Below are 23,667 nucleotides of genomic sequence, written 5' to 3' on the forward strand. Positions count from 1 at the left end.
GATCATGGAATATTAAATGCTGAAATAAAGTGATGTCAAAAGATAAAACAAAAAATGCCAAGCCATGCATGAAATAACATAGGAAATGTATATGGGTCTTTTTAGACCCATGTTGTGCATTAGAAGGGTTTTTTTCATAGCTTGTGCATCAAGGGGTTAAAGACATCTTCTAAATGTCTATATGACATCCAACAAGAAACGTCTTAGAGTCAAATTGCATATGAGCAAACACTAAAAAATACATCTTGCAGATATAAATGGAGACATCACATAGATGTCTCCGAGATGTACTTGTGCTTGTATATCAGATTTACTTGTGTATCAGGGTACGTTGTGACGACGACGTCAATCAGTCGTCATTTGGTCAGCGTGACATTACTTTATGGCAACGTTGTGAAATGTCGTGCGTAGAGTTCCAATTTGTTTTAGCTTGGCTAACGTTCCAGAAATGTCATGGGCACATCCTCAAACATCGTCGCTAGTAAATCCCATGGAGAACGTTGTAGCAGCATGGTCCCCTGGTCTTCAGATAATAGCCTAGGATGTATCTGTCAGTTTTACATACATTCTAAATCATCAACATTTTAAAGACATTTTCTAAACGTCTATTTGACATCTGACAGGAAACGTCCTATAGACGTATTGCAGATGACCAAACACTCTAATACAGTGATACAGTGAAAAATACAGTGTACATCTTCCATATGTAAACACGCACATCAAACAGATGTCTCCGAGATGTACATGTGCTATCGCTTTCCAGATTAACAGATAAAAACAGAATTTTTATTTTAATCAGGTCTGTTAAAAGTGTGTTAAATGATGTTCGTTTATTTCCGCAACCATGTATTTGTGTAACGTGGAGTCAGAGCCGTTCAAATCCATTTGCAGTACTTTATTAGATGAACACAAACACACAGAAGATTAAACAAAGGCAGGCAATGAAACACAGGAGCGATCCAGAACTCGTGGTCAGAAACAGGCAATGGACGAGGCAGGCAGCAAACGTTCTTGAACAGTCAGAGGAAACAGGCAGGGATAGAGGAACCAGGGAGACTAGGACTGGGAGAGAGGGAACAAATGCTGAGAAATGTATGCATGGGCAAAACAAGACTTCGCAGAGAACAAAGGGCAGAAGGGTCCAGATAAAAGGGAGCTGAGTGTGCACAGGTGACAGAGATGACAGTGATGATGATGACCAGGCAGGGAAGGACGGTGATGAGTGTGATGAGATGGTGAAGGGAGTGATGGGAAGTGCAGTCCTTAAAACTCGGGGGAAAGTGATCTGGAGAGACCAGAGGAGGCGACGCAGAGCGCTCCGTGACAATTTGCTATAACGATGAAAATATTTGAAAACCAGTTAAAATCAAGTATATGCAATCCTTCAAATCTTAACTTTTGAATGTCGCAGAATTAAATGGATGTAAAGTTATTATCATGTCACATGTGACATTGTATTTAATGTGACATAAAAAAAGACAGTAACACCAGTGACACAATCACCAATGACATACATAAGACCAAAGATCATTATTCTTCAACTATAATTAAAACGTACTCGGTTACTAACGTAACCTCGGTTCTCTCTAGGAGAGGGAACGAGTACTGCGTCGAAGCGACGCTACGGGAAAGATATTTCTTTTTCGAGATTGAAGCCTAAAAATTAATCCTTAATTTTGTAAAATATGTAAAACGCTTTTCTGTAGCATACAACCTTAGGCGGAGCAAATCGCGCGCCCATTGGCTGCTCCGCCAGAAAAGCACAGCCTATGCGAGGCCAGTGACGCCGACCAATGAGGGCGCCTCGCGCCCTCTGCGTCACCTCCCGCCGAAACGGGCGTGGTCTAGGCCTATAAATACGAGCATAGCTGTCTCCACTCTGATTTTCGTCACTGAAGTGACACAGTGTGGGCACGCACGGCCTGAGACGCAGTACTCGTTCCCTCTCCTAGAGAGAACCGAGGTTACGTTAGTAACCGAGTACGTTCTCTTACGTAGAGTTCTCTCCTACTGCGTCGAAGCGACGCTACGGGAACCCTTGTAACACGCCGTGCGTGCTCTTGGACCGACACAGACACCCGAGGGCGCTCGCGCCCTGGTATACAAGCGCCTACACCAAGAATGTATAGGGAGAGCGGCTAAAAATGAGCATCATCCCTTTATAGTAGTGCCTCTAAGGTCATAATAACATATATATGTAATAATAGATATATATGAGGGGTAATAGCATGCTCATGGGACACATTGTCAGTGAGTGATGCTTAAAACATAGGAGTGACCTGGGCCGCAGCGCGGGGCAGGAACACTATACATAGTCTTCTAGACCGAGAGCAGTTTAGCCTGCAACGCAGGAACCTCTAGGTTATAGAACCTTATAAATGTAGACGGGGAGGCCCAGCCTGCCGCCATACAGATATCTTGTAACGAGATTCCGCTATACCAAGCCCACGAAGAGGCCATGCCTCTCGTAGAATGTGTTCTAATGCCCAGAGGGCATTCCAAACCTCTAGATGCGTAGGCTAGCGCAATGGCGTCCACTACCCATCGAGATAGACTCTGTTTCATCGCAGCTCGCCCTTTAGAGCGCCCACTGAACGAAACAAAGAGCTGCTCCGACTGTCGAAAAACAGCGGAGCGGGACACATAAGCTCTTAATGCCCTGACCGGGCAAAGGGAGCTATTTCCGTCCTCAGAGGCCGGCAGAGCCGACAGGGAGATGACCTGAGCCCTGAACGGTGTGTTGAGGGACTTAGGTACGTACCCATGCTTCGGTTTCAACACGACTACAGAGTCGTTGGGCCCGAACTCCATGCAAGAGGCTCTAACTGAGAGCGCTTACAAATCCCCTACACGCTTCACTGAAGCGAGAGCCAAAAGAAACACGGTCTTGAAAGACAGCCTGCTCGATCGTGTCTAACACTCCTCTAGGGAGGTTAGTGGGTACCCGTTTATGGCCCACACATGTAGGGACCATAGATCCGGGTGAGGATGCAAAATCGAGCCCATGGCCTGCGAGAGGAGGTCCCTCCTGACTGGGATCGGCCACGGGGCAGTACTCTTCAGCCGCATCAAAACTGGGAACCAAGGTTGATTCGTCCAGTATGGTGCGACAAGAAGCACTGAGCATCCGCTTTTCCTGATTCGCTCCAGCACTTGAGGCAGGAGTGAGACAGGTGGAAAAGCATAGAGCGGACGGCGGGGCCAGACACTGGCCAGCGCGTTCGTGCTCTTCGAAAAGAATTCCGGGCAGTGAGCGTTTTCCTGGTTTGCAAACAGGTCTATTTCCGCTCTGCCAAACGTTTTCCACAACAGACGCACTGTCTGTGTGTGTAGAGACCACTCTCCCGTCGGAACGTTGTTCCGTGAGAGTCTGTCTGGTCCTACGTTCAGATGACCAGGCACATGCATTGCTCTCAGCGAGCGCAGGTTGTGCTGGGCCCATACCAGTATGCGTTCCGTCAACCTAAAGAGGTTCCGGGATCTCACGCCACCCTGGTGGTTTATATAGGCTACTACCGACGTGTTGTCCGAACGGACCAGGACGTGGTGTCCCTTTATCCGAGGACGAAAACGCCTCAGCGCTAAGTCCACTGCCATCATTTCAAGGCAGTTTATGTGCGGTAGTTCGACTCGTTCCGCCCACTGGCCAAAGAACGGTCTGCCTTCGAGCAGTGCTCCCCAGCCTGAGGGTGGACGCGTCCGTGGACACCACCTTCAGGCTCTAGGAAGTCCCCAGGCTTACACCTGACCGGTACCAGTCTGACGCTCTCCATGGTGTCAGGGCTGAAATGCATTCCTGATTGACCTTGAGGCGATAACGACCGTGAACCCATGCTCGGCGCGGTACGCGCGCTTTCAGCCAGAACTGCAGTGGGCGCATGCGCAGCAGGCCCAACTGTAGAGCTGCCGAGGCTGAGGCCATGAGGCCTAGCATTTTTTGAAATCTCCTGAGCGGCACTATATGACCGCTGCGGAAGGATTTCGCCATCTGCAGGGTGTTTCGCCTGCGCTGTGATGACAGCCGTGCTGTCATAGACAGCGAGTTCAGTTCCAGTCCCAAAAGGAGATCCTTTGACTGGGAAACAGTGAACTTTTTTCTCCCAATTGACTCTCAGACCTAAGTGCTCGAGGTGATCGAGTATTAGGGTCTTGTGGCGAATGAGTTCTGAAGGCGATTGAGCTAGAATCAGCCAATTGTCCAAATAATTCAGAATTCGAATGCCTCGGAGTCTCAGGGGTGCCAGCGCCGCGTCCATGCACACTGTAAATGTACGAGGTGCTAGAGACAGGCCGAATGGCAGGACTGTGTACTGATATGCCCGGCCCTCGAAGGCGAATCTCAAAAATCGCCTGTGACGTGACGCAATTTGTATGTGAAAATACGCGTCTTTCAGATCTATTGCCATAAACCGGTCTCCTCGGCGAATCTGCGCGAGGATTTTTCTGGTCGTGAGCATTCTGAACTTTCGCTTTGTTAGCGCTTTGTTCAGATGCCTCAGATCTAAAATGGGTCTGAGACCCCGTCTTTCTTCGGTATCAGGAAATATCTGCTGTACAAACCCCCTTCGCTCTGAGCTTGAGATAAAGGCTCTATGGCCCCTTTGCTCAATAGCTTCGCTATTTCGGCTCGAAGTAGATGTGCTACATCTGTTTTTACCGTGGTTTCGACTCTCTCCGTGTGACGGGGAGGGCATCGATAAAACTGTAGCGAATAGCCTCTTTTATAGTCTCTAGCACCCATTCTGAGACCCCAGGAAGTCTTTCCCATGCATCTGCACGCGTGACTAGGGGTTGAATGTAATCTGGGCCCTGGTCGCGAAATGGCGGCGACACGAGAGCAACCTGTGCTGTAACATGGACGCCGTGGCGTCTGAGGCGGGGGGCATGCTTAACACAGTGTGCATCCCGCGCGCGCTCGACTCTCTGAGTTGAGAGAGAGAGCGCGCGGGGCGAGCCCCGTAGGGCTCGTTATATTTGTGAATAAATGTGGGCGCGTGGTAGCGGGCACATTTATAACACCGGGAATACTGTGTTTGTGAACTGACTGACCGTTCGTTGGTTTCGTTTTTACAGAAACCGCGGAACGTGCAGTGTGTAGTGGTTGTGGGCACTGGACAGTGGGCACGCTCACTACATGTAAAGCACAATCGACATGAGTCGATTTTATGTGTGCAGACCCTGTGTTGTACGGGGCTGTGCTTGCACGGGTTGAAAAACCGGGCTCTGGTCGCGAAATGGCGGCGACACGAGAGCAGTCGTGTGCTGTAACATGGGCGCCATTGCAGCGTATGATGCGGGGGCGCGCTTAATCGAGCGGGCAGCCCGCGCGCGCTCAGCTCTCTCAGCTGAGAGAGAGAGAGCGCGCGGTGCGAGCCCCGTACGGCTCGGCATGTTTGAGAATAAATGTGGGTGCGTGAACGCGGGTACATTTATAGCACTGGGGAGTACTGTCTATTAGAACTGACTGACCGTGCATCGGTTTCGTTTCATAGAAACCGTGTGACATGTAGCTTGTAGTGATTGTGGGCACTTGAAAGTGGGCACGCTCACTACATATGATGCACAACCGACATGAGTCGATTTTATGTGTGCAAGCCCTGTATTGTGTGGGGCTGTGCTTGTGTGTACGAATGGGCACTGGGTCGTGGGCATACAGTTACACACATTACATCATCGGCCGTGGCCGGGACACTGTGTAGCACAGAGAGTACTGTCTATCAGAACCGACTGACCGTGCATTCGTTTAGTTTTTACAGAAAACCACGGGACATGCAGTGTGTAGTGATTGTGGGCACTGAAAAGCGGGCACGTTCACTAACTTACATGTGATGCACAATCGACATGAGTCGATTTTATGTGTGCAAGCCCTGTATTGTGTAGGGCTGTGCTTGTGTGTACGAATGGGCACTGGGTCGTGGGCATTACGGATACACACATCACACCATCGGCCGTGGCCGGGACACCAGAAAATACATTTTCAGATTTACCTGGGGCGTCGTGAAAACAGCGTTTGTGTGCAGGCAAACGGGCATTGATGCCGATTTGGTGACTGCAAAATACACTGGCACGGTCGCGTATGTTGGGACTGTGCGAGCGAGACATTTTAGTGAAATCCGGCCGCGGCGGGATTTTAACACTGTAGCTTTCCTCGAAGCAGAAGTGCGCATCCTGGCTGAAAACGGGGCTTTCCGGGACTCCACGATTTCTTCGTGAATTCAGGAAGAAAAAGGCGCGGGTTGTGAGGACGGTAACGTACGTTCCTCTGCAGAAAAACAGCCATCCAGCCGGTAAGCGCATCGATGCTGGTCTTTCTCCGTCGACGCTCATGAGCGGCGGGGGAGGGGAGATCCTCGGAGCTCGCCCATCCCTCGCTACCCGAAGCGAGGAGAGAACAGCAGTCGTCCTCCACAGACGCGGCTTCACCTTCCTCGTCCATGACGGACGCGGCGGCACTCAGCGGCCCTTGTCCGTCGATCAGAGAGTCCAGCGAAGCGGGCGGAGAAGCTGGCGGCAGCAGCGGCGAGCACCTCGTGGTGGAGGGAGGTTCCGGGCTCCGCTGAGCACGGCGCTTTTCACGGCGCGGCACTACAGCGGGCGGAAAGATGCAGCTTCAGTAAATGAACGCCAGGCGAGTCCGCAGAGTCACCGTAGGCATCAAATCACAGTGATGGCAGCCGCCATCGACGAGAGCTGAAGCTGCGTGATCCTCACAGGCAGGAAACACAAGCACGTGGTCCCCGTCGCTGAGCGGGGCTCTACACGAGCCACAGGAGGTGCGAGGCATCTTGAAAAAGACGCTCGGCTCTTTAGTGGTGGAGAAACTGTGTGACGCGACGGCGAACACACACACAAAACACACACACATAATGTAAAGGATATTCCACGCCGGAGAAGCGCAGCAGGGAACGGCGGCTGAAGGCGGCGATGACCAGCGGCTTCAGGTAAGAGGCGCGTCCTGCTGAGGTGCTTGTTTCAGACGGCTGTGGTGGCTCGAATCCGGTCCTACGATGCGTGTAGCTTCGTGAAGAATAGAAAATCAGAGTGGAGACAGCTATGCTCGTATTTATAGGCCTAGACCACGCCCGTTTCGGCGGGAGGTGACGCAGAGGGCGCAAGGCGCCCTCATTGGTCGGCGTCACTGGCCTCGCATAGGCTGTGCTTTTCTGGCGGAGCAGCCAATGGGCGCGTGATTTGCTCCGCCTAAGGTTGTATGCTACAGAAAAGCGTTTTACATATTTTACAAAATTAAGGATTAATTTTTAGGCTTCAATCTCGAAAAAGAAATATCTTTCCCGTAGCGTCGCTTCGACGCAGTAGGAGAGAACTCTACGTAATAGAACGTAGGTAATCCTGTTCAGACACATTTTTTTTTATACTGGGTGAAATGGTCCTTCCATTCTGATAGATACATTATGTGTTCAGAAAAAGGAATGAAAAAAATCTGACCTCTGTAGCAGCTGTAGGACAGTAAAAACTCTGACCAATCACTGCCATTCGGTGCGAATGTAAAGAACCAATCAGATGCCTTCATGTCTCGTGCCCGAGCACCACTGCGTGCACAGCAGTGATGCGCGGGTCAATGTATAAACAACTGTCTATGATAAACAACCCGCACCCGACCGACGTTTTCAACTAACCCGCCCGCAACTCGGACCGCAAGATTTTTGTTTAATGGTAACTCCAGTGACACAACTCCAGGACCACTAGGCCTACTTTCGTTATAAATGTTATAATATTTATATGGCATTTGTTTTTGTTTTGTTTTTTAAATGGTAAATTTGTTAATAAAAATAAAGCTTTTTCCATCTGTACATGACTGTGGGGACGAGCACTTCTGTGGTGCTTGGAATTCTATTAATTAAAAATCAAATATTGCCATATTGGTGACTCAAAATGGTGTAATTGTTCAAATAGCATATTCTTTTATTTTAAAATGTAAAGAAATTGTAACCCTGAAGTGTTTTTTAATATTTCTGTAAGGGCTATAGGGACAGAAAAATTGCCATTTCCATTAAGTTCCTGTTCACACGGTTTTTATTACGTCACTTACTCGCTCAAAATATGAATAAAAATATCAATGTAATATGATATTTGAGACTGTAATGAACCGGCCACCGACCATAGACTGTAAAAAAATAGCCACCGACACAGGATAAGCGCTTTGGAAAATGGATGGATTGATGGATGATCTGCGAGCCATGGCGCGCCCTCTCTCGGCAGTCCGTGTGACAGCTTTTCATCTGGTGTGTTTGTTTGTGCTGGAGGCGGAGCATCGCGTGACATACTAACTGACGGTCAAGAGTGCGGAAGTCATAGACTCCACACATTAAACAAATATTTTACTTTTTATTTCTTCTCTTTTGAGCTCTGGTCTGGTTGTAATAGAGCGGATGGAGTCTCAGTGCAAAGAGGAACCGGTGCTGCACATCGTAGTTGTGGGATTTCACCATAAAAAGGGTTGTCAGGTAAGAGACTGTCCTCATGTTTGTTTATTAATATTAATCTGCTTCAAACGTCTCGTGCGCTTCTCTTACCCTTACAAAGAATGTGTTCTTACTATTGTATAATTTATTATTTACCATTGGTACTTTGGTGTAGAAATGCAACAAAAAACAATATGCTAAATTAATTCTGCTTAAGGAGCTCGACTTCACTGAATGATGAATGATCATAAATTATCAACATCGCAATTCAATACTGATGGTGATGAAAGTTAGATCCAGCATTACTGCCCTCTTCATTCCTTCCAGAAAAACATATTTCTTTTATTTCTGAATGAATGGCACTTATTGTATGATGTCCACTCACATGAGAAGAGTTCAGTCATATCATAGTTATAGCAAAAGCTGTTTTATTCTTTATATAGGTGTCCCTCCATCACGGTGGCTGCCATGTTGATATCACATGACCAGATGTGTGAATAATGGTCACTGGCTGTATAAGAGATAGAAGGCATCACATACAAATTCAATTATTGTATACATAAAGATAAAAATATAGTTGGAATAATAAATTTAATTAGAATAATAAGACATTGTAATAACTAATAATAAGGTCGTTACAAATCAAATTAAATCAGTATAAATAGGCTAATCAGTATGCGTTTTCATTTTAAAACTTCATCCTGTTCAAAATTTTGCATAGGCCATTTGCCATAAGCTTTATTTCAGTTTTTAATATGGATATTTTTCTTACACAAACGCATCGATTCGCTTCAGCAGGCCTGTATTAACCCCTCAGAGCTGTGTGTAGTATGTTTATGATGGAGTGATGCACTTTTGTTAGGCTTCAAAATTTCGGCTTCTATTCACTGCCATTATAAAGTTTGGAAGAGCTTTATATTTCTGCGCTATTGAATGATTCTCTGTCTCTTGTACACGTAAATGAATCGCCGCTCTAAACTAATGGATGCTACATTGTAACGCACACTCATACAGAATATCACAATCTACAATGTAGCACCCATTAGTTTGAAACGGCAAAAAAACTTAGGTGTACAATAAGCTGTTTAAAACGTGCGTTCTCTCGATTAAATTTGAGCATCTATAGTATAATCAAACATCTTGTGGAGCGCTCTCAGAGTATGCATTTATTTGTCATTTTAACTGTTTGGACACAGAGCTTTAAAGTGGACTTCCAAGATTTCTTATTCTGTGAAAAATTGGATTTCTATGCCATATTAAGATCACACCACATGCCATGACAGGTTAACTTGGTAAAAAAATGCATTTGGAGTACAAAGCTGTTCTTGAGCTGTGATAAAAATATGCTAGATTTTTATAGTTTTCAAATAGCCCCTTTTCATCATTAACCTCAAATCAGTCTACTGTTGTCTTTTTATTTTTATTTCAGGTAGAATTCTCATATCCTCCCATTATTCCCAGCGCGGGTCATGACAGTAACACACTCCCAGAGGAATGGAAGTACCTGCCTTTCCTGGCACTGCCCGACGGAGCGCACAATTATCAGGAAGGTAAAGTCTCAATCTACACTACACTACACTTTAGTTTAAATTGAGATGAGTTTTTGAAATTCTACCTAAATACTTTTATTTCTTCAGTTGTATATTTCTATACAATCTGGTACCATTTGTACAAAATATCTTGAAAAGCCGATGTGAAATAACTCAAGCTCTGGTTTATTAGGGTTTTTTAGCGTCTGTCACCATTATGTTCAGTTGTATTCAATTCAAGGACTGTCTTCTGTTTCTTGTTACTATTTGCCGCCCGCACTCATCTGTCACCATAGGCTAACATAGTCATCACAGCTGTTCGTCGTTTAGTTCATTATCTCTGTGTATTTTAAGTTCCTGCCTGTGTTCTGTTCATGGTCCGGTAACATCTACGGCTGTGTGTGTGTTGCTTCAAGTTCAACTATCTGTAGGTTTATTGTTATTAACTTTGTGTTGGAATATCTTTGTCTTCTTCGCTTGTTTACCTGCAACCAAAAATTACCTCACAAAAATAAATGAATGACAGACAAATCAAATAAATAATGCAGATAATTAAATACAATGTGTAAATCTTATGCAAGAAAAATGAATCAAAATACAATAAGGCAGCCGCATAAGAGGAAAACAAGCATACAAAAAAAAGTGAAAAAAATCATCTGGATCAAAAGTTCAACAAAAGAAGAAAAAAAAACGTTTGCTTATGTCAGTCATTAAACTACTGGGCCTGAAAGTTCATTACATCACACACAATATTTACAAAATAGTTCGGCAACTCGAGCTCCAAACTAAACACCAAAAGAAAACCCTTCCTACACCAAAACCTCCTCAAAACATACTATCTATAATGTCCTGAATAAGCGCCTAAACCACAACATAACCGGATTGGAAAAAACTCAACCACTCCATTTGGGCTACACGCAAACCACCAAATCGCTCTCAACAACTCCCCAATGCTTTACGAAATTCAATGAGGGAACCATATTCCTCAAAATATGAATTGTAAGCATTAAAAACAGGAACAGACCGCAGCTAGGGATGGCGAAAACTAAAGAAATTCTTGACCGACCACCGAGCCTCATTAGCCGGTTGAAACCGGTTAACCGATTAGTTTAAAATATGCTACGCTATTTGAAATAACAGCCATTTCGAGCCGCGCCTGCAATTTCGCAACTCTGTTGCATCTCTCTGTCGCTCTGCCTCCCGCTCTCTCTCTCACACACACACGGCGCCGCCCTTCCACTCACGTCACTTTTTTAAAATCCCCTACAGCGCGAAACACGAGTCCCGCAAACGCGCCGCCGAGGAGCTTGTATGTAATCGGAGGACAAATGGATCCTTAGTTTCTAAATGGTTTGGGCACAAGGTGATCGCGTTGAAAATAAAGGAGCGTTTTCAAGTGATACATCATAGATGATGTGCTACTACTGTATTTAAGCACTGTATCACACAAGTTGCAACTTACATCTGTCATTCTTTTTGGTGAAATGGTCCCACACACTACTTTTCTTTGCACGCTTCATCCTGTCGTCTGCTCTGGCTCTAACCTCGAGTGTTAGCCTGTAGCCTTTACTTTTCGCAAACCTTGTGAGCGCGCAAACCCAAATGCTGTGACCTCGCGCCAAATGTTTTTATTGGTTTATTAAGTACAAACAGGCGAGTTATGAAAAATTGAGTGAGGGATTTGTTCACTTCACACAAAAAAACTTGGAATGAGATGGCTAACTGTAGTAGCGTTTAGTCCACTGTCTATTTAGCCTACTTTAGAGATCACTTTTTTTTTTTTTTACCGACTGCCGAAAACTTTGATCGGTTAACGTTGATACGGTCAACCATCGGTCAAGCGGTCATCGGTTAACATCCCTAAACGCAGCATTAACACCTCAGTGCAACGCGGGCTACAACAACAATACTCACAAGCCATCCGCTAGCGTGACCATGACCGTGAATAACCCGCGCCTGACAACAAGACTAGAGAGCGAGAGAGAGAGAGAGAGAGAGCGAGGGAGACGCAGTCACACTTCCCACCTGGTTCCCCTTCGAATATACGCTCACAGCGCCATTCCCTGTACGGAATAGGAAAAACACAAATCATTGACGACTGTCACATTCTTCCCCCCGTAGAAAAAGATCCCCTAATATTCTGCAACATTACATATATGCTCATCCACAGGGAAATATCAATACATGGAACCCTGCAACTACAACAGCATAAAGCACTAATTCCTGCATTCAACATTTAAATTCCAGTCATTTGTAAATCATTTGGCCCTGCAATACAGAGTGCTAATTAGTCCAGGACATAATTTTATCAACATTCAAACCCTAGAAAATCCTCATCATCTGACTCCTCAGTTAAAATTTTCAAGACTTTCTCCCTTTCCCTAAGATCAAACTCTGCAGCGACGGGAAAGGCCGGCTTCAAATTACACACATGGACTGTCCGCAAGTCCTCTCCATTGTCCTCACGCACAACCCGATAATTTATTGGACCTTTATTGGACCGATAATTTTTCTACAATTCGATAAGGCCCAATCCATTTTGCTGCAAACTTGGCTGCAAATTGTCGAGAGGCCTTGGAAAGGGGATGTGCTTTCATCCAAACCCTATCTCTTCTGGAGTAAGTCACATTCCTACGACCGGCATCATAAAAACGTTTCTGTTTCTCCTTAGCTCGAGACAAATTCTTTTCTACGATCTCCTGCAAATCCTTAAGAACCCTGAGACTAGTCTGGTGTGGTTCTAAAACGCGTTCAAAAGGTCCTATCAACCTTCTTTGCAAGAGTAATTCTGCTGGAGAGTATCCTGTACTCTCCTGAACAGCAGAATTTATAGCATACCTCAATTCTGGCAAATAATGATCCCAGTGATTATGCTCACCAAACACGTAAGGTGATATCATCCCTTTAACAGTCCGATTCACACGTTCTGTGAAGTTTGTTTGGGGATGGTATGCTGTTGTCAATTTTTGCACCACTCCCCACCTGCTACACAGCTCCTGCAAAAACTCAGAGGTAAATTGAGTACCTCTGTCCGACAACAAAAATTTCGGAACACCCCACCGTGTCAATATTTCCTTCCTTAGCGTCTGTGCAATTGTCACAGCAGTAGCTTTTCAAAGTGGAAACAACTCCACCCAATGGCTATAATAGTCTACTACCACCATTAGCTGTGTGTTACCTTGCGTACTACGAGGCAACGGTCCCATAAGATCCACTCCGAGCAATTCCCATGGTTCATGTGCTTCAGTCTGCTGTAACAGGCCCGCTGGTTTATGACACTCAGGCTTACATTGTTGACAACTGACACAATTTTTAACAAACTCTGAAACATTTCCCCACATCTTTAGCCAAAAAGCAACTTCCATTAACCTTTTTTTGTGTCTTATAACGACCAAAATGCCCACTTAACGGGTTGGAATGATATGCTTCCAACATAGTCTGGCGAAGGATCTGTGGGACATACACTTGGAAATAGGTTCCCTTGGAAGGATGGATCACCTTCCGGTAAACCTTGTCCTCTAAAATAATAAATCCAGAACCGGACTCCTCAGGAATCTGCATATTATCAACTATACTCTGATATATTCTTTGGACCTCTACATCTTGCTGCTGTGCCATCCAGATATCCTCGTCAGAAAGAGGAAACTGCAAGACCAGACTATCTGGTATTTGCTTAGTGTAAGCAGCGACTATTGGAGTAGAGTCAGGGTTACTGATACGGGACAAAGCATCTGGAGCACTGTTAAGCTTTCCCTTTCGGTATTCAAGAGTAAATTCAAACTCTTGCAATTTCAAAGCCCAACGAATCAAGCGAGAGTTTGCCTTGGTAGTGTTAAACACCCAAAGGAGAGACGCATGATCAGTCACAACAATAAAAGACTTGCCCTCCAAATAATGCCGCCACCTTTCGACCGCCCAAACAACAGCCAAACACTCCCTCTCTGTGGTAGAGTAATTCCTTTCTGCAGCAGTAAGTGTATGGCTTGCCAGTACTTCTTCAGTCGTACCAAATGTAGATGGTCGTTGACCAAGAATAGCACCCAAACCTGTTGAACTAGCATCTGCATAAACTATAAATGTGCAAGCATGGTTAGGGTGTCCCAGTATTGGTGAAGAAGAAAGGTGCATTTTCAAATTCTCAAAAGCATCCTGACAGTCAGCTGACCACTGGAAACGGGCTCCTTTTCGTTTCAAGGCGTTTAAAGTTTCGGCAATAGCTGAAAAATTAGGAACATATCTATGATACCATCCACTCCCCAAGAACCGCTGAAGTTCTTCTAGATTTTTTGGTACAGGGAAGTTCTGAATTGCCTCTGTTTTAGCAGGATCTGCTTTCACCCCTTCGGTGGTTACCACGTGGCCAAGAAACTTAATTTCTGTTAAACAGAAATGACATTTCTGAAGTTTCAGAGTTAATCCTGCCTTTTGTAAACACCTCACAACCCTTTAGAGATCCCATATATGCTGACTGAAATTTGATGAATAAATGACTATGTCATCTAGATAAACCAAACAACACTGTCCTAAACATTCGGCCAACACCCTATTCATGAGCCGTTGAAATGTGGCTGGGGCATTCTTCAAACCAAATGGTAAAACCTTAAATTCATACAACCCAAAAGGAGACACAAAGACAGTCTTAGCCATACTGTCTGGGTCCATTGCCACTTGCCAGTACCCGCTGTTAAGATCCAGAGTACTGAACACACTGGCTCCAGCAAGTGACTCCAGGATTTCACCTACAGTAGGGAGAGGAAATGCATCACTTTCACGCACAGCATTTAATCGTCGATAATCGACACAAAACCGCTGGCCTCCATCTTTTTTAGGAACCAGTACAATAGGAAATGCCCAAGGAGAATGAGGTGGCTGAATAATGTCTCGCGAAAGCATATCGTCAATTTGTTCCTTAAAGGAGAACTCCGGTCAATTTTAACATTGAGCTCAATTTTTAGTAAATTTGGAGTGCTGACAATACAGAGAACAACGACAAAAATCGGTGTTGCCTACACTGTGTTATCCTCTTTTTAAAATTTGCACCCTATTGACTTGAATGGGGCAAGTTTTAAACCTGCTTTTATCCTCTTAACATCATTGATGGGTCATTACAAGTGCCCAGCCATGTTGAGTGATTCCTTCAGAGTGAACACGAGTGAATCTGACTGCATTAGATGTGAAAGATATTAATAAAAATGATGTTAATTCAACAAGCGCACATACCTGTATTTACTTCCTGTTTTCGGTCGAAGTCCACAGTAGTCGATTGTCGAGTTCACGTGCGTGATTATAGGTAACTAAGCAACAGTGGAGACTCAGACTGTCAGCTGTCAGCCGAAGACGGTGCTGTGTGGTGTTTTGAGAATATCAGCTCTGATGGATATTTGTAAAAAAAAAAAATCATCTTAGTTACCTATGATCACGCGCGTGAACTCGACAGTCGACTACTGTGGACTTCGACCGAAAACAGGAAGTAAATACAGGTATGTGCGCTTGTTGAATTAACATCATTTTTATTAATGTCTTTCACATCTAATGCAGTCAGATTCACCGTGTTCACTCTGAAGGAATCACTCAACATGGCTGGGCACTTGTAATGACCCATCAATGATGTTAAGAGGATAAAAGCAGGTTTAAAACTTGCCCCATTCAAGTCAATAGGGTGCAAATTTTAAAAATAGGATAATACAGTGTAGGCAACACCGATTTTTGTCGTTGTTCTCTGTATTGACAGCACTCCAAATTTACTAAAAATTGAGCTCAATGTTAAAATTGACCGGAGTTCTCCTTTAACTATTTCCTTTTTATGTACTGGTAACCTATAGGGCTTTTGCGCCACAACCACATCTGTATGGACAGCAATCTTATGCTAAACCAGATGAGTTCAACCAAGAGAAGGAGTACATACTTCAGGATGATCGTACAAAAGCGTAAAAAAAACATGAGACTCTTTGTCTGGTAAATTATTCTCATTGACTTTGCTTTGTTCTAGCTCGACAAGTTCAATAACAGGTTTTTCCTGCACATAGTTCTCCATATGCTCACTCACTGACCACTCAAGCTGGACCGGAGGAACAGAGGAATAAAGAGAAGCAGTAGGCTTACCATCCACAGGTGGTTTACAAGGCCTCCAAGAATCACCCGAAGTAATCGGTGGCTGAAATGGGAAAACACGATTTTCCAGGTCCCCTGAAAAACTGTACAACTGGTCTTTAATATTAAGCTGCAAACCAGTCAACGCTATAAAATCTAACCCCAGCACCATTGAATAGACAAGTTTCTGAGCTGGGAGGACTACTGTAGGAACATGAAAATGCAAATCATGCAAATAAAAACCAAGCATTTTCTGTCCAAGTGGAACAGTAGCATCACCATTAGCCAGATAAAGTGGTCATTCACGCCATGCATCAAGTTGCTCCTTAGGTCCTTTCATCTTGTTCCATAAATCAAAATGCAATAATGTGTAGGTGGCCCCTGTATCTACAAGCGCTTTCCCAGTGCAGTTCCTCACAATTAAGGGAATAACTAACTGTTTAAGAGCTACAGGGCCCACTCTCTTGTCCTGTCTGTTACTAGCTGAATCTTTCTTTTCAAGTCGTTGAGCATCATAAGCAGATAATGCACCTCGTTGATGACTACGAGCCTGGGGTTCTTTACCACCCTGTGCGTGCCCTCCAGAGTGTTTTCCACTCAACAAAGCCTTGAAATTAGGACAAGAACCTGGAGAATGATTTTCATGACACCTCCAACACATCAAGCTTGGATTTCGTTGCTCTGAAGGCAAGATAGCTTTTGGTTCTACCTCTTTTATTTTTCTAGCCTGTGAATTCTGGTCAAATGTAGTGCTCTTGGACAACAGTTGATTATAAGTTGATTATACTTTCTCTGCTGATCATAATCCCTTTATATTTGAGTTCCCAGCCTAACTAGTTCCTCAACAGTCTGTGCGCGACCTCGAAGCTGACTAGCAAAACAAGGGCTCATAGCTTTTAAAATAGATTTTAAAACCTCATCCTCAGTAGCTTCCTTTTTCCAACGCTTAAACAAAGCTTGAAATGAGAAAGTAAAATCACGAACACTTTCAGTTGCTACCTTGTAATCGATTTCGTACTTGATCCTCCAACACGTCTTGATAGTCTTCTGGCAAAAAGACAGCTAAAAAAGCTTGCTGAAAACTTTCCCAAGTGTCAACCTTAAATCTCACTGTTTCCCACCAATCTCGGGCAGAAGCATGCAGAACACTACTCATTGTTGCAAGAATTTCACTATTTGACATTGGTCTAAGAGCTAAGAAATCCTTAGATCTTTCCAAGTAAACTAGTGGATCGTTCTCATCATGCACCCCCCCAAAGGATGGAAATATCATCTTAATAGGCAGTGCACGGCCACAGGTCAAATTAGATGGAGCAGAAACCTGACTGACCCAATCACCAGTATTACCTGGTACAGTTGAACCTAAACATACCTGAGAAGGAGTAGGGGCAACATCCTCCCGTTCAACTATCTTACCGTCAAGTTGCGGGCTTTTCTGCATAAGGGCATCAAGAGAAGTCTGCATAGTAAACACTTGCTGCTTCAGACTGCATACTTCATCTTGCAACTCCTCTCCACCTACACTATGTTCGTTGATAGCTGTTTTAACAGAAGAAAGCAATAAATTACTAGCATCATCAACCAATTCCTTAAACTCGGTAGATGTCTGTTTTGCATTCCACTTAATGGTATCAATTGTTTGATTGGTAAAAATTTTCATACGATCATTAAGGACCTCCAAAAAATCAGTTTGCGCTTTTTCAACTAGTGTTATGGTCTCTTTTGGAATGTCTTTAGCACAAAGTTTAGCATTTTCCTCAAACCATTTTTTCTGCCAGGCTACAGTGTCCACAAATACACTTTTAAGTGAATCAATTGCTTGAGAAAATATAGTTAAATCATCTGCTTGGTTCTAGGGATGTTAACCGATGACCGTTTGACCGATGGTTGACCGTATCAACGTTAACCGATCAAAGTTTTCGGCAGTCGGTAAAAAAAAAAAAAAAAAGTGATCTCTAAATTAGTCTATTATAGACAGTTGACTAAACGCTACTACAGTTAGCATCTCATTCCAATATCTTTTTGTGTGAAGTGAACAAATCCCTCACACTCAATCTTTCATAACTCGCCCGTTTGTACTTAATAAACCAATAAAAACATTCGGCGCGAGGTCACAGCGTTTGGGTTTGCGCGCTCACAAGGTTTGCAGAAAGTAAAGGCTACAGGCTAACACACTCGAGGGTAGAGCCAGGGCAGACGACAGGAGGAAGCGTGCAGAAAATAGTAGTGTGTGGGACCATTTCTCCAAACAGAATGACACAGATGTAACGTAAGGTGCAACTTGTGTGATACAGTGCTTAAATATGAAAATACATTACAAATACATTTCAGTGGTAACAGATAAGGTGATGATGATCATCATCTTTCTTTATTATTGTTAGCACTACCTCAAACTAAAGCGGCGTCTCTTCGGTTCGGAGCTGTCATTTTCTTAAATGAGCTGCGGCAATGTTTCAAATGAGCTTCTAAAGCTAGACAAACGCCTTTATTTTCAATGCGATCACCTTGTAACGTTACCCAAACCATTTCGAAACTAAGGAGCCATTTGTCCGCCGATTACATACAAGCTCCTCGGCGCCGTGTTTGCGTGACTCGTGTTTCACGCTGTTGGGGATTTTAAAAAAGTGACGTGAGTGGAAGGGCGGCGCCGGCGCCGGCGCCGTGTGTGTGTGTGTGTGTGTGTGTGTGTGTGTGTGTGTGTGTGTGTGTGTGTGTGTGTGTGTGTGTGTGTGTGTGTGTGAGCGTGAGCGTGAGCGTGAGCGTGAGCGTGAGCGGGAGGCAGAGCGGCGGAGAGATGCGACAGAGTTGTGAAATTGCAGGCGCGGCTCGAAATGGCTGTTATTTCAAATAGTGTAGCATATTTTAAACTAATCGGTTAACCGGTTTCAACCGGCTAATGAGACTCGGTGGTCGGTCAAGAATTTTTTTAGTTTTCGCCATCCCTACTTGGTTCCTCAAACTAATCAGAGGGACACCAAGAAAGGGTTGTTCTAAACCTGTGTCATCGTCTAATAAAGACCGCTCCACATCCCGAGGAGTGGAAGGGCTATCATGAAATGGTCTCAGACTGCTATCATCTCCAGATCCAGTAAAATTTATAAGAGGAGAACAGGGTTCCATTATTACACAAATAATCACAATAGACCAATAAACGCACAACATCTGAGGGTCCCTGTTCGGGCGCCACTTCACTTATTAACTTCGTGTTGGAATATCTTTGTCTTCTTCGCTTGTTTACCTGCAACCACCCGTGACAAATTCAGCATAATGCATATTTTTTATTGACTTTCAATACTTTTACACAAAGCAGTAGCGATACCATAGCTCAATTCCCTTTTCCTAACAGTTAATAAGGCTGCAGCTACACATTCATACACCGGGATTCATATTCTTATAAATATGAATATGGCCCAGTCACATCTGGCTAACACAATATTTGGGTCAGGCGTACTGAAAGTCGAGAGGTTGTGAGCCCCAGCACAAGCAATCATTTGAATTTACGTGCCATTAGAACTGTCTATGCCATTTTGACATTAACCCTCTTGGGACCAAGGTGTTTTTGGGGCCCTTGGGATGTTTTGACATGCCCTGACATTTGTGCTTTTTTCAGTTATTTATAAACATTTTAATGGCAAAGGTGTAAATTAGAGCCCGACCGATATATCGGCAGGCCGATATTATCGGCCGATATTAGGCATTTTCCAAACTATCGGTATCGGCATTTATAATGGCCGATAAATGAATATTAAAAAAAAAATAAAAAAATCGGACGAAACAGCCTTCAGGGATATTACAGGCACACACGCGCGGTCTCTTGCTCTCTCTCTGCTCTGCCGTGCACGCGCTACACGGTTTGGAAGCACAGTCTCGCGGGCGCGCTCGCTCTAGATTCCGGAGATTTTAACTAATTCGCGGGCAACAGTGAGCCGCTATCAATATGCGGGAGAGTCCCGGAACTTCCGGGAGGCTATTTTTTTGGTGCTCCCTCAGCTCTTGATGCCTTACGGACAGCGCGTGATGCGCGTGGTGGGAGCTGCGGCACTGGTTAAGTGAGTTCATGGTGAGTTGGTCACGAAACATATACATTCATTGCTTGAATAACAATTAAAATAACATCCCCATCAGTTGTCTTAACTCAAATAAGCATGACAAAATTTGTGACTATCATGTCCAGTTTTGCTGCTGTTAAATAAGCAGAGAGTGAAGCGGAATTAGCTAGTAACGTTACGTTGTTACAGTGTAGTTGACTACTGTCCATTAAACTTTTGACGATGTGACTGAAATATTTCTTTAATAGCGTGACAGTTATAGCAATGAGACGTATCATCTCTCCTTGGTCTGTTATATTGAAAATGTATGTTTTACAATTTGCAGTATGACGTTATCCATTGCTAAATTATGGCACATCATAGACTAGCTAATGCCACTATCAGTGGAAGACCGCTAACGTTACGAGCTTGGAAACCACAACGAACTTATTCTGCCTAAATAAAGTAATGATTAATGTATTTATAACTAGCATATCTCTAGTTAGAGGCCCTGCATTGTAAAATGTAAGTTAGACTTGCGAGGAGTGAACATTTAGACAGAGAAAAAGTATCAAACGTAGCTTGTGCATAAAAGTTAGCTTTTCTTTTACACGTGTGTGAAATCCAATGACGCCAAGTGTGCGTTGCAGACTGTCATTCAGCCGCAGCATTAACGAGTCAACATAATGGATTTAGATCGCTAAATAGTAGGTTTTAGAAGGCAGGCAGCAACTGATGATTGAAAATGGTTTGATGTAGCTTGATGGAAAGAATTTAAAAAGTGCAGGTAAAGGGATACCGGAATATAAGACAAGGTTTTTTGTCCTAAAAATAGGTTGAAAAATGTTTGTTTTTTAGGTTGATAAAAACCTTTATCTTGTTTAATGATAATATAAAAGTCATGATGATGATAGTAATAATGTCATTTTTATTTATTTTTTTGTAATTATTACTCTCAATAGTAATAATAATAATAATGCTGGTAATAATAGTTGTGGCTGTAGCAGCAATAATTTTATTTGTATGTTTATTACTACAAATAACTAATGTTAGGGAAATCTGTTAATGTTTTGTTGCGCGTTTCTGAATTATTTTTTTTTTTTTAAATATCGGCCGATATATCGGAATATCGGATTTTAAAACCAACAAATATTTGTATCGGTATCGGCCTTCAAAATCCTTTATCGGTCGGGCTCTAGTGTAAATTAACTCTATATAGCACAAACGGGGCTACCATAATATGTGAGCAACATGTATGTACATGTTTGTATTTTTAAGAGAATAATGTTTATGCATGGTTATTGAAAAAAATAAAAATGAAAGTGAAAATGATGTGAAAAACATCCTGCCTAATCGTTCACATAAAACAATACATTGATTTAAACTTTGTAAGACAAAACTTTTTGTCAGAAGAGGTTTATGCATGGGAGTGGTAATGGACCATAAATATGAATGAGATTCAGACCCGGGGTGTGACAGACACTCCCCCAATGACTAATGGCCCATCAAGCCTAAACAAAGAGATTCAAAGGTTTTGTTTTTCAATCTGTTTTATTGTAATTCCTCTATGTGGAGGAACTAAATGTTCAACTGAAGACACAAGTGATCATTACATGCCTGGCATTTCCAAGGTGTGTCCTGCCTTTTACCAAGCTGTCATTTGCAAAGCACACAGATCTTGCGACCAACTGTGCAAAAAGGAATATTTCGCAAAACTGCAATGGAAACAGTTTTTGCGCATTTACAGTCACCTGACTTGGAAGACACGGTGTGTTTGGGGTCCGTGTACGCAAATAATAATAATAATTATCATCATTATTATAACATTTATTGGGCTACATATTTAGAGACGCTTTTATCCAAAAAAGGAACAAAGCAATTCGTCAAATGTATTTCATAATACGAGTTAGACAATAATGATACAGGGCTAAGATTATCACAAATAAACACAAGATTTTGACGCATATCCAAGGGTTATGGAGGGGAGTGTGGACCGCGCACTGCATGGCACGGAGCCGCGGACGCGAACACTTGCATTTTCCTATCAACAGTGGAAACAACTTAAAATACTCTTATCATTTCTGGTCATACAGAAAATAATAATACATTATTCACAACTACTTTTATTTGTGTAAACTCACAATAACAAGAAAACGTTGTGCCTTTGTAAAATAAAATAAAACAATCAGGCGCGCTTTCATGATCTCTGTGAACTGGAGCGCGAGAACTGAAACAAAATATAGCCTATGTATGCTAAAGCTTGAAATGTCCACTTTAAAACGAACAAATTTGAATCGAAAGCTAATACCTTCTGATTATGTAATGCGTATGAAAGGTGCAGTTCTCTCTAAAAGCGCATCTGCTTAACAGCGGAGATGGAGATGTTTTTACTCGACTTAGAAAACAATAGTCTATTAATAATATTAATGGCTCTTCTCATTCAGCACTGCGGGAAAAATATCAATTCCAGGTTCTAATTTGGCCTTAGAAAACCAGTAAAATCGACATGTTATCCATATTAATTTGTGAAAATATCTGTGAAATATCTGTAATAATAGTGGGTAAATATGTAGCCTACTTACTCTTTCTGATTTCTGAATGTGTTGCTAAGCGCACTCCGAGTTGCAGGTGGAGGTAGTGATGAAGCTACATTCCTTTTAAAAAAGTTGAAGAATATTATTGTATCGTGCCACCTTCCCAACGCGCAGGTGACTGAATGATGAAACTTAAAGCATTTGCTTGGGGGCGTTTACCTGTTTTGCATAGATGGCTTAACACATTATCTTGTGAATAGCGCGCATTAAAGTCAATGAGCTCGTAATGAGCTCGACTGGAATCGCTCTCTTTTCATACAGATTACAGAAGCTGAGAATATTTGTTTTTTAAAATAAATTACTTCATTTGAAAGATGCGATCTCAAGCTATATGCCCGTGGGTATGTTTGCCTGAATTTTCGTGGAGTTACAGATCATTTTCCAATGCGTTTCAAATTGGAGTTCATTGACAGAGAGAGTGCAGAACTCGCATCATGTTAATTTTTCTTTATTTGGCAAAAAGCAAAACACTTTTATTGTGAGTATACAGAAAAAAAATAGAAACTGAACAGGATCGATTGATGTTTAACAAGAAAATGAAAGATCAAAATTAACAGAGCATTTTGAGTTTATTTTGCATTGCTAAAAAAAAACACAAGCAAAACGCGCCGGCGCGTTTTTGGTCCCCAGAGGGTTAAATTTAACACATTTATGTTACCAGCCTGCTGACATGGCGCCAAAACATTTCCCCATACCGCTTAGGGCCCTATTTTAACGATTTAAGCGCATGGTCTAAACCGCACGGCGCAAGTGCACTTAGGGCGTGTCCGAATCCACTTTTGCTAGTTTAAAGGGGTGGTTTACTGCTTTTTTTCTTTGCAGGATTGTGTTTATGGGGTGCAATATAACATGTCTTTTTTTTTTTTTTTGCCTTATTTTTCATCAATTTCCCCTTTATTGTAAGCCGCTTTCTCCTCTGTCATTTGAACGACCGGTTGACTTCCTGATTCTATGAAACCACTCCCTCAGAAACAGGCATGGGCTCAGATTGGTTAGTTGGGCC

The 23,667-nt window shown here is 43.3% G+C and overlaps 1 protein-coding gene across 1 annotated transcript in view; it reads left to right on the forward strand.

The window, feature by feature from the left end:
• Positions 1-8,179: 8,179 nt before the first annotated feature.
• avl9 (AVL9 homolog (S. cerevisiase)) overlaps positions 8,180-23,667 on the forward strand; it is a 58,441-nt gene continuing 42,953 nt past the window's right edge. The window contains exons 1-2 of the mRNA XM_079594457.1: positions 8,180-8,465; positions 9,853-9,973. Of these exons, the coding sequence (XP_079450583.1) occupies positions 8,391-8,465; positions 9,853-9,973 (196 nt within the window). The 5' untranslated portion in view covers positions 8,180-8,390. The remainder of the gene's footprint in view (positions 8,466-9,852; positions 9,974-23,667) is intronic.

The sequence above is a fragment of the Phoxinus phoxinus genome (genome assembly GCF_949152265.1).
Source record: "Phoxinus phoxinus genome assembly, chromosome: 21".
Lineage (NCBI taxonomy): Eukaryota > Metazoa > Chordata > Actinopteri > Cypriniformes > Leuciscidae > Phoxinus > Phoxinus phoxinus.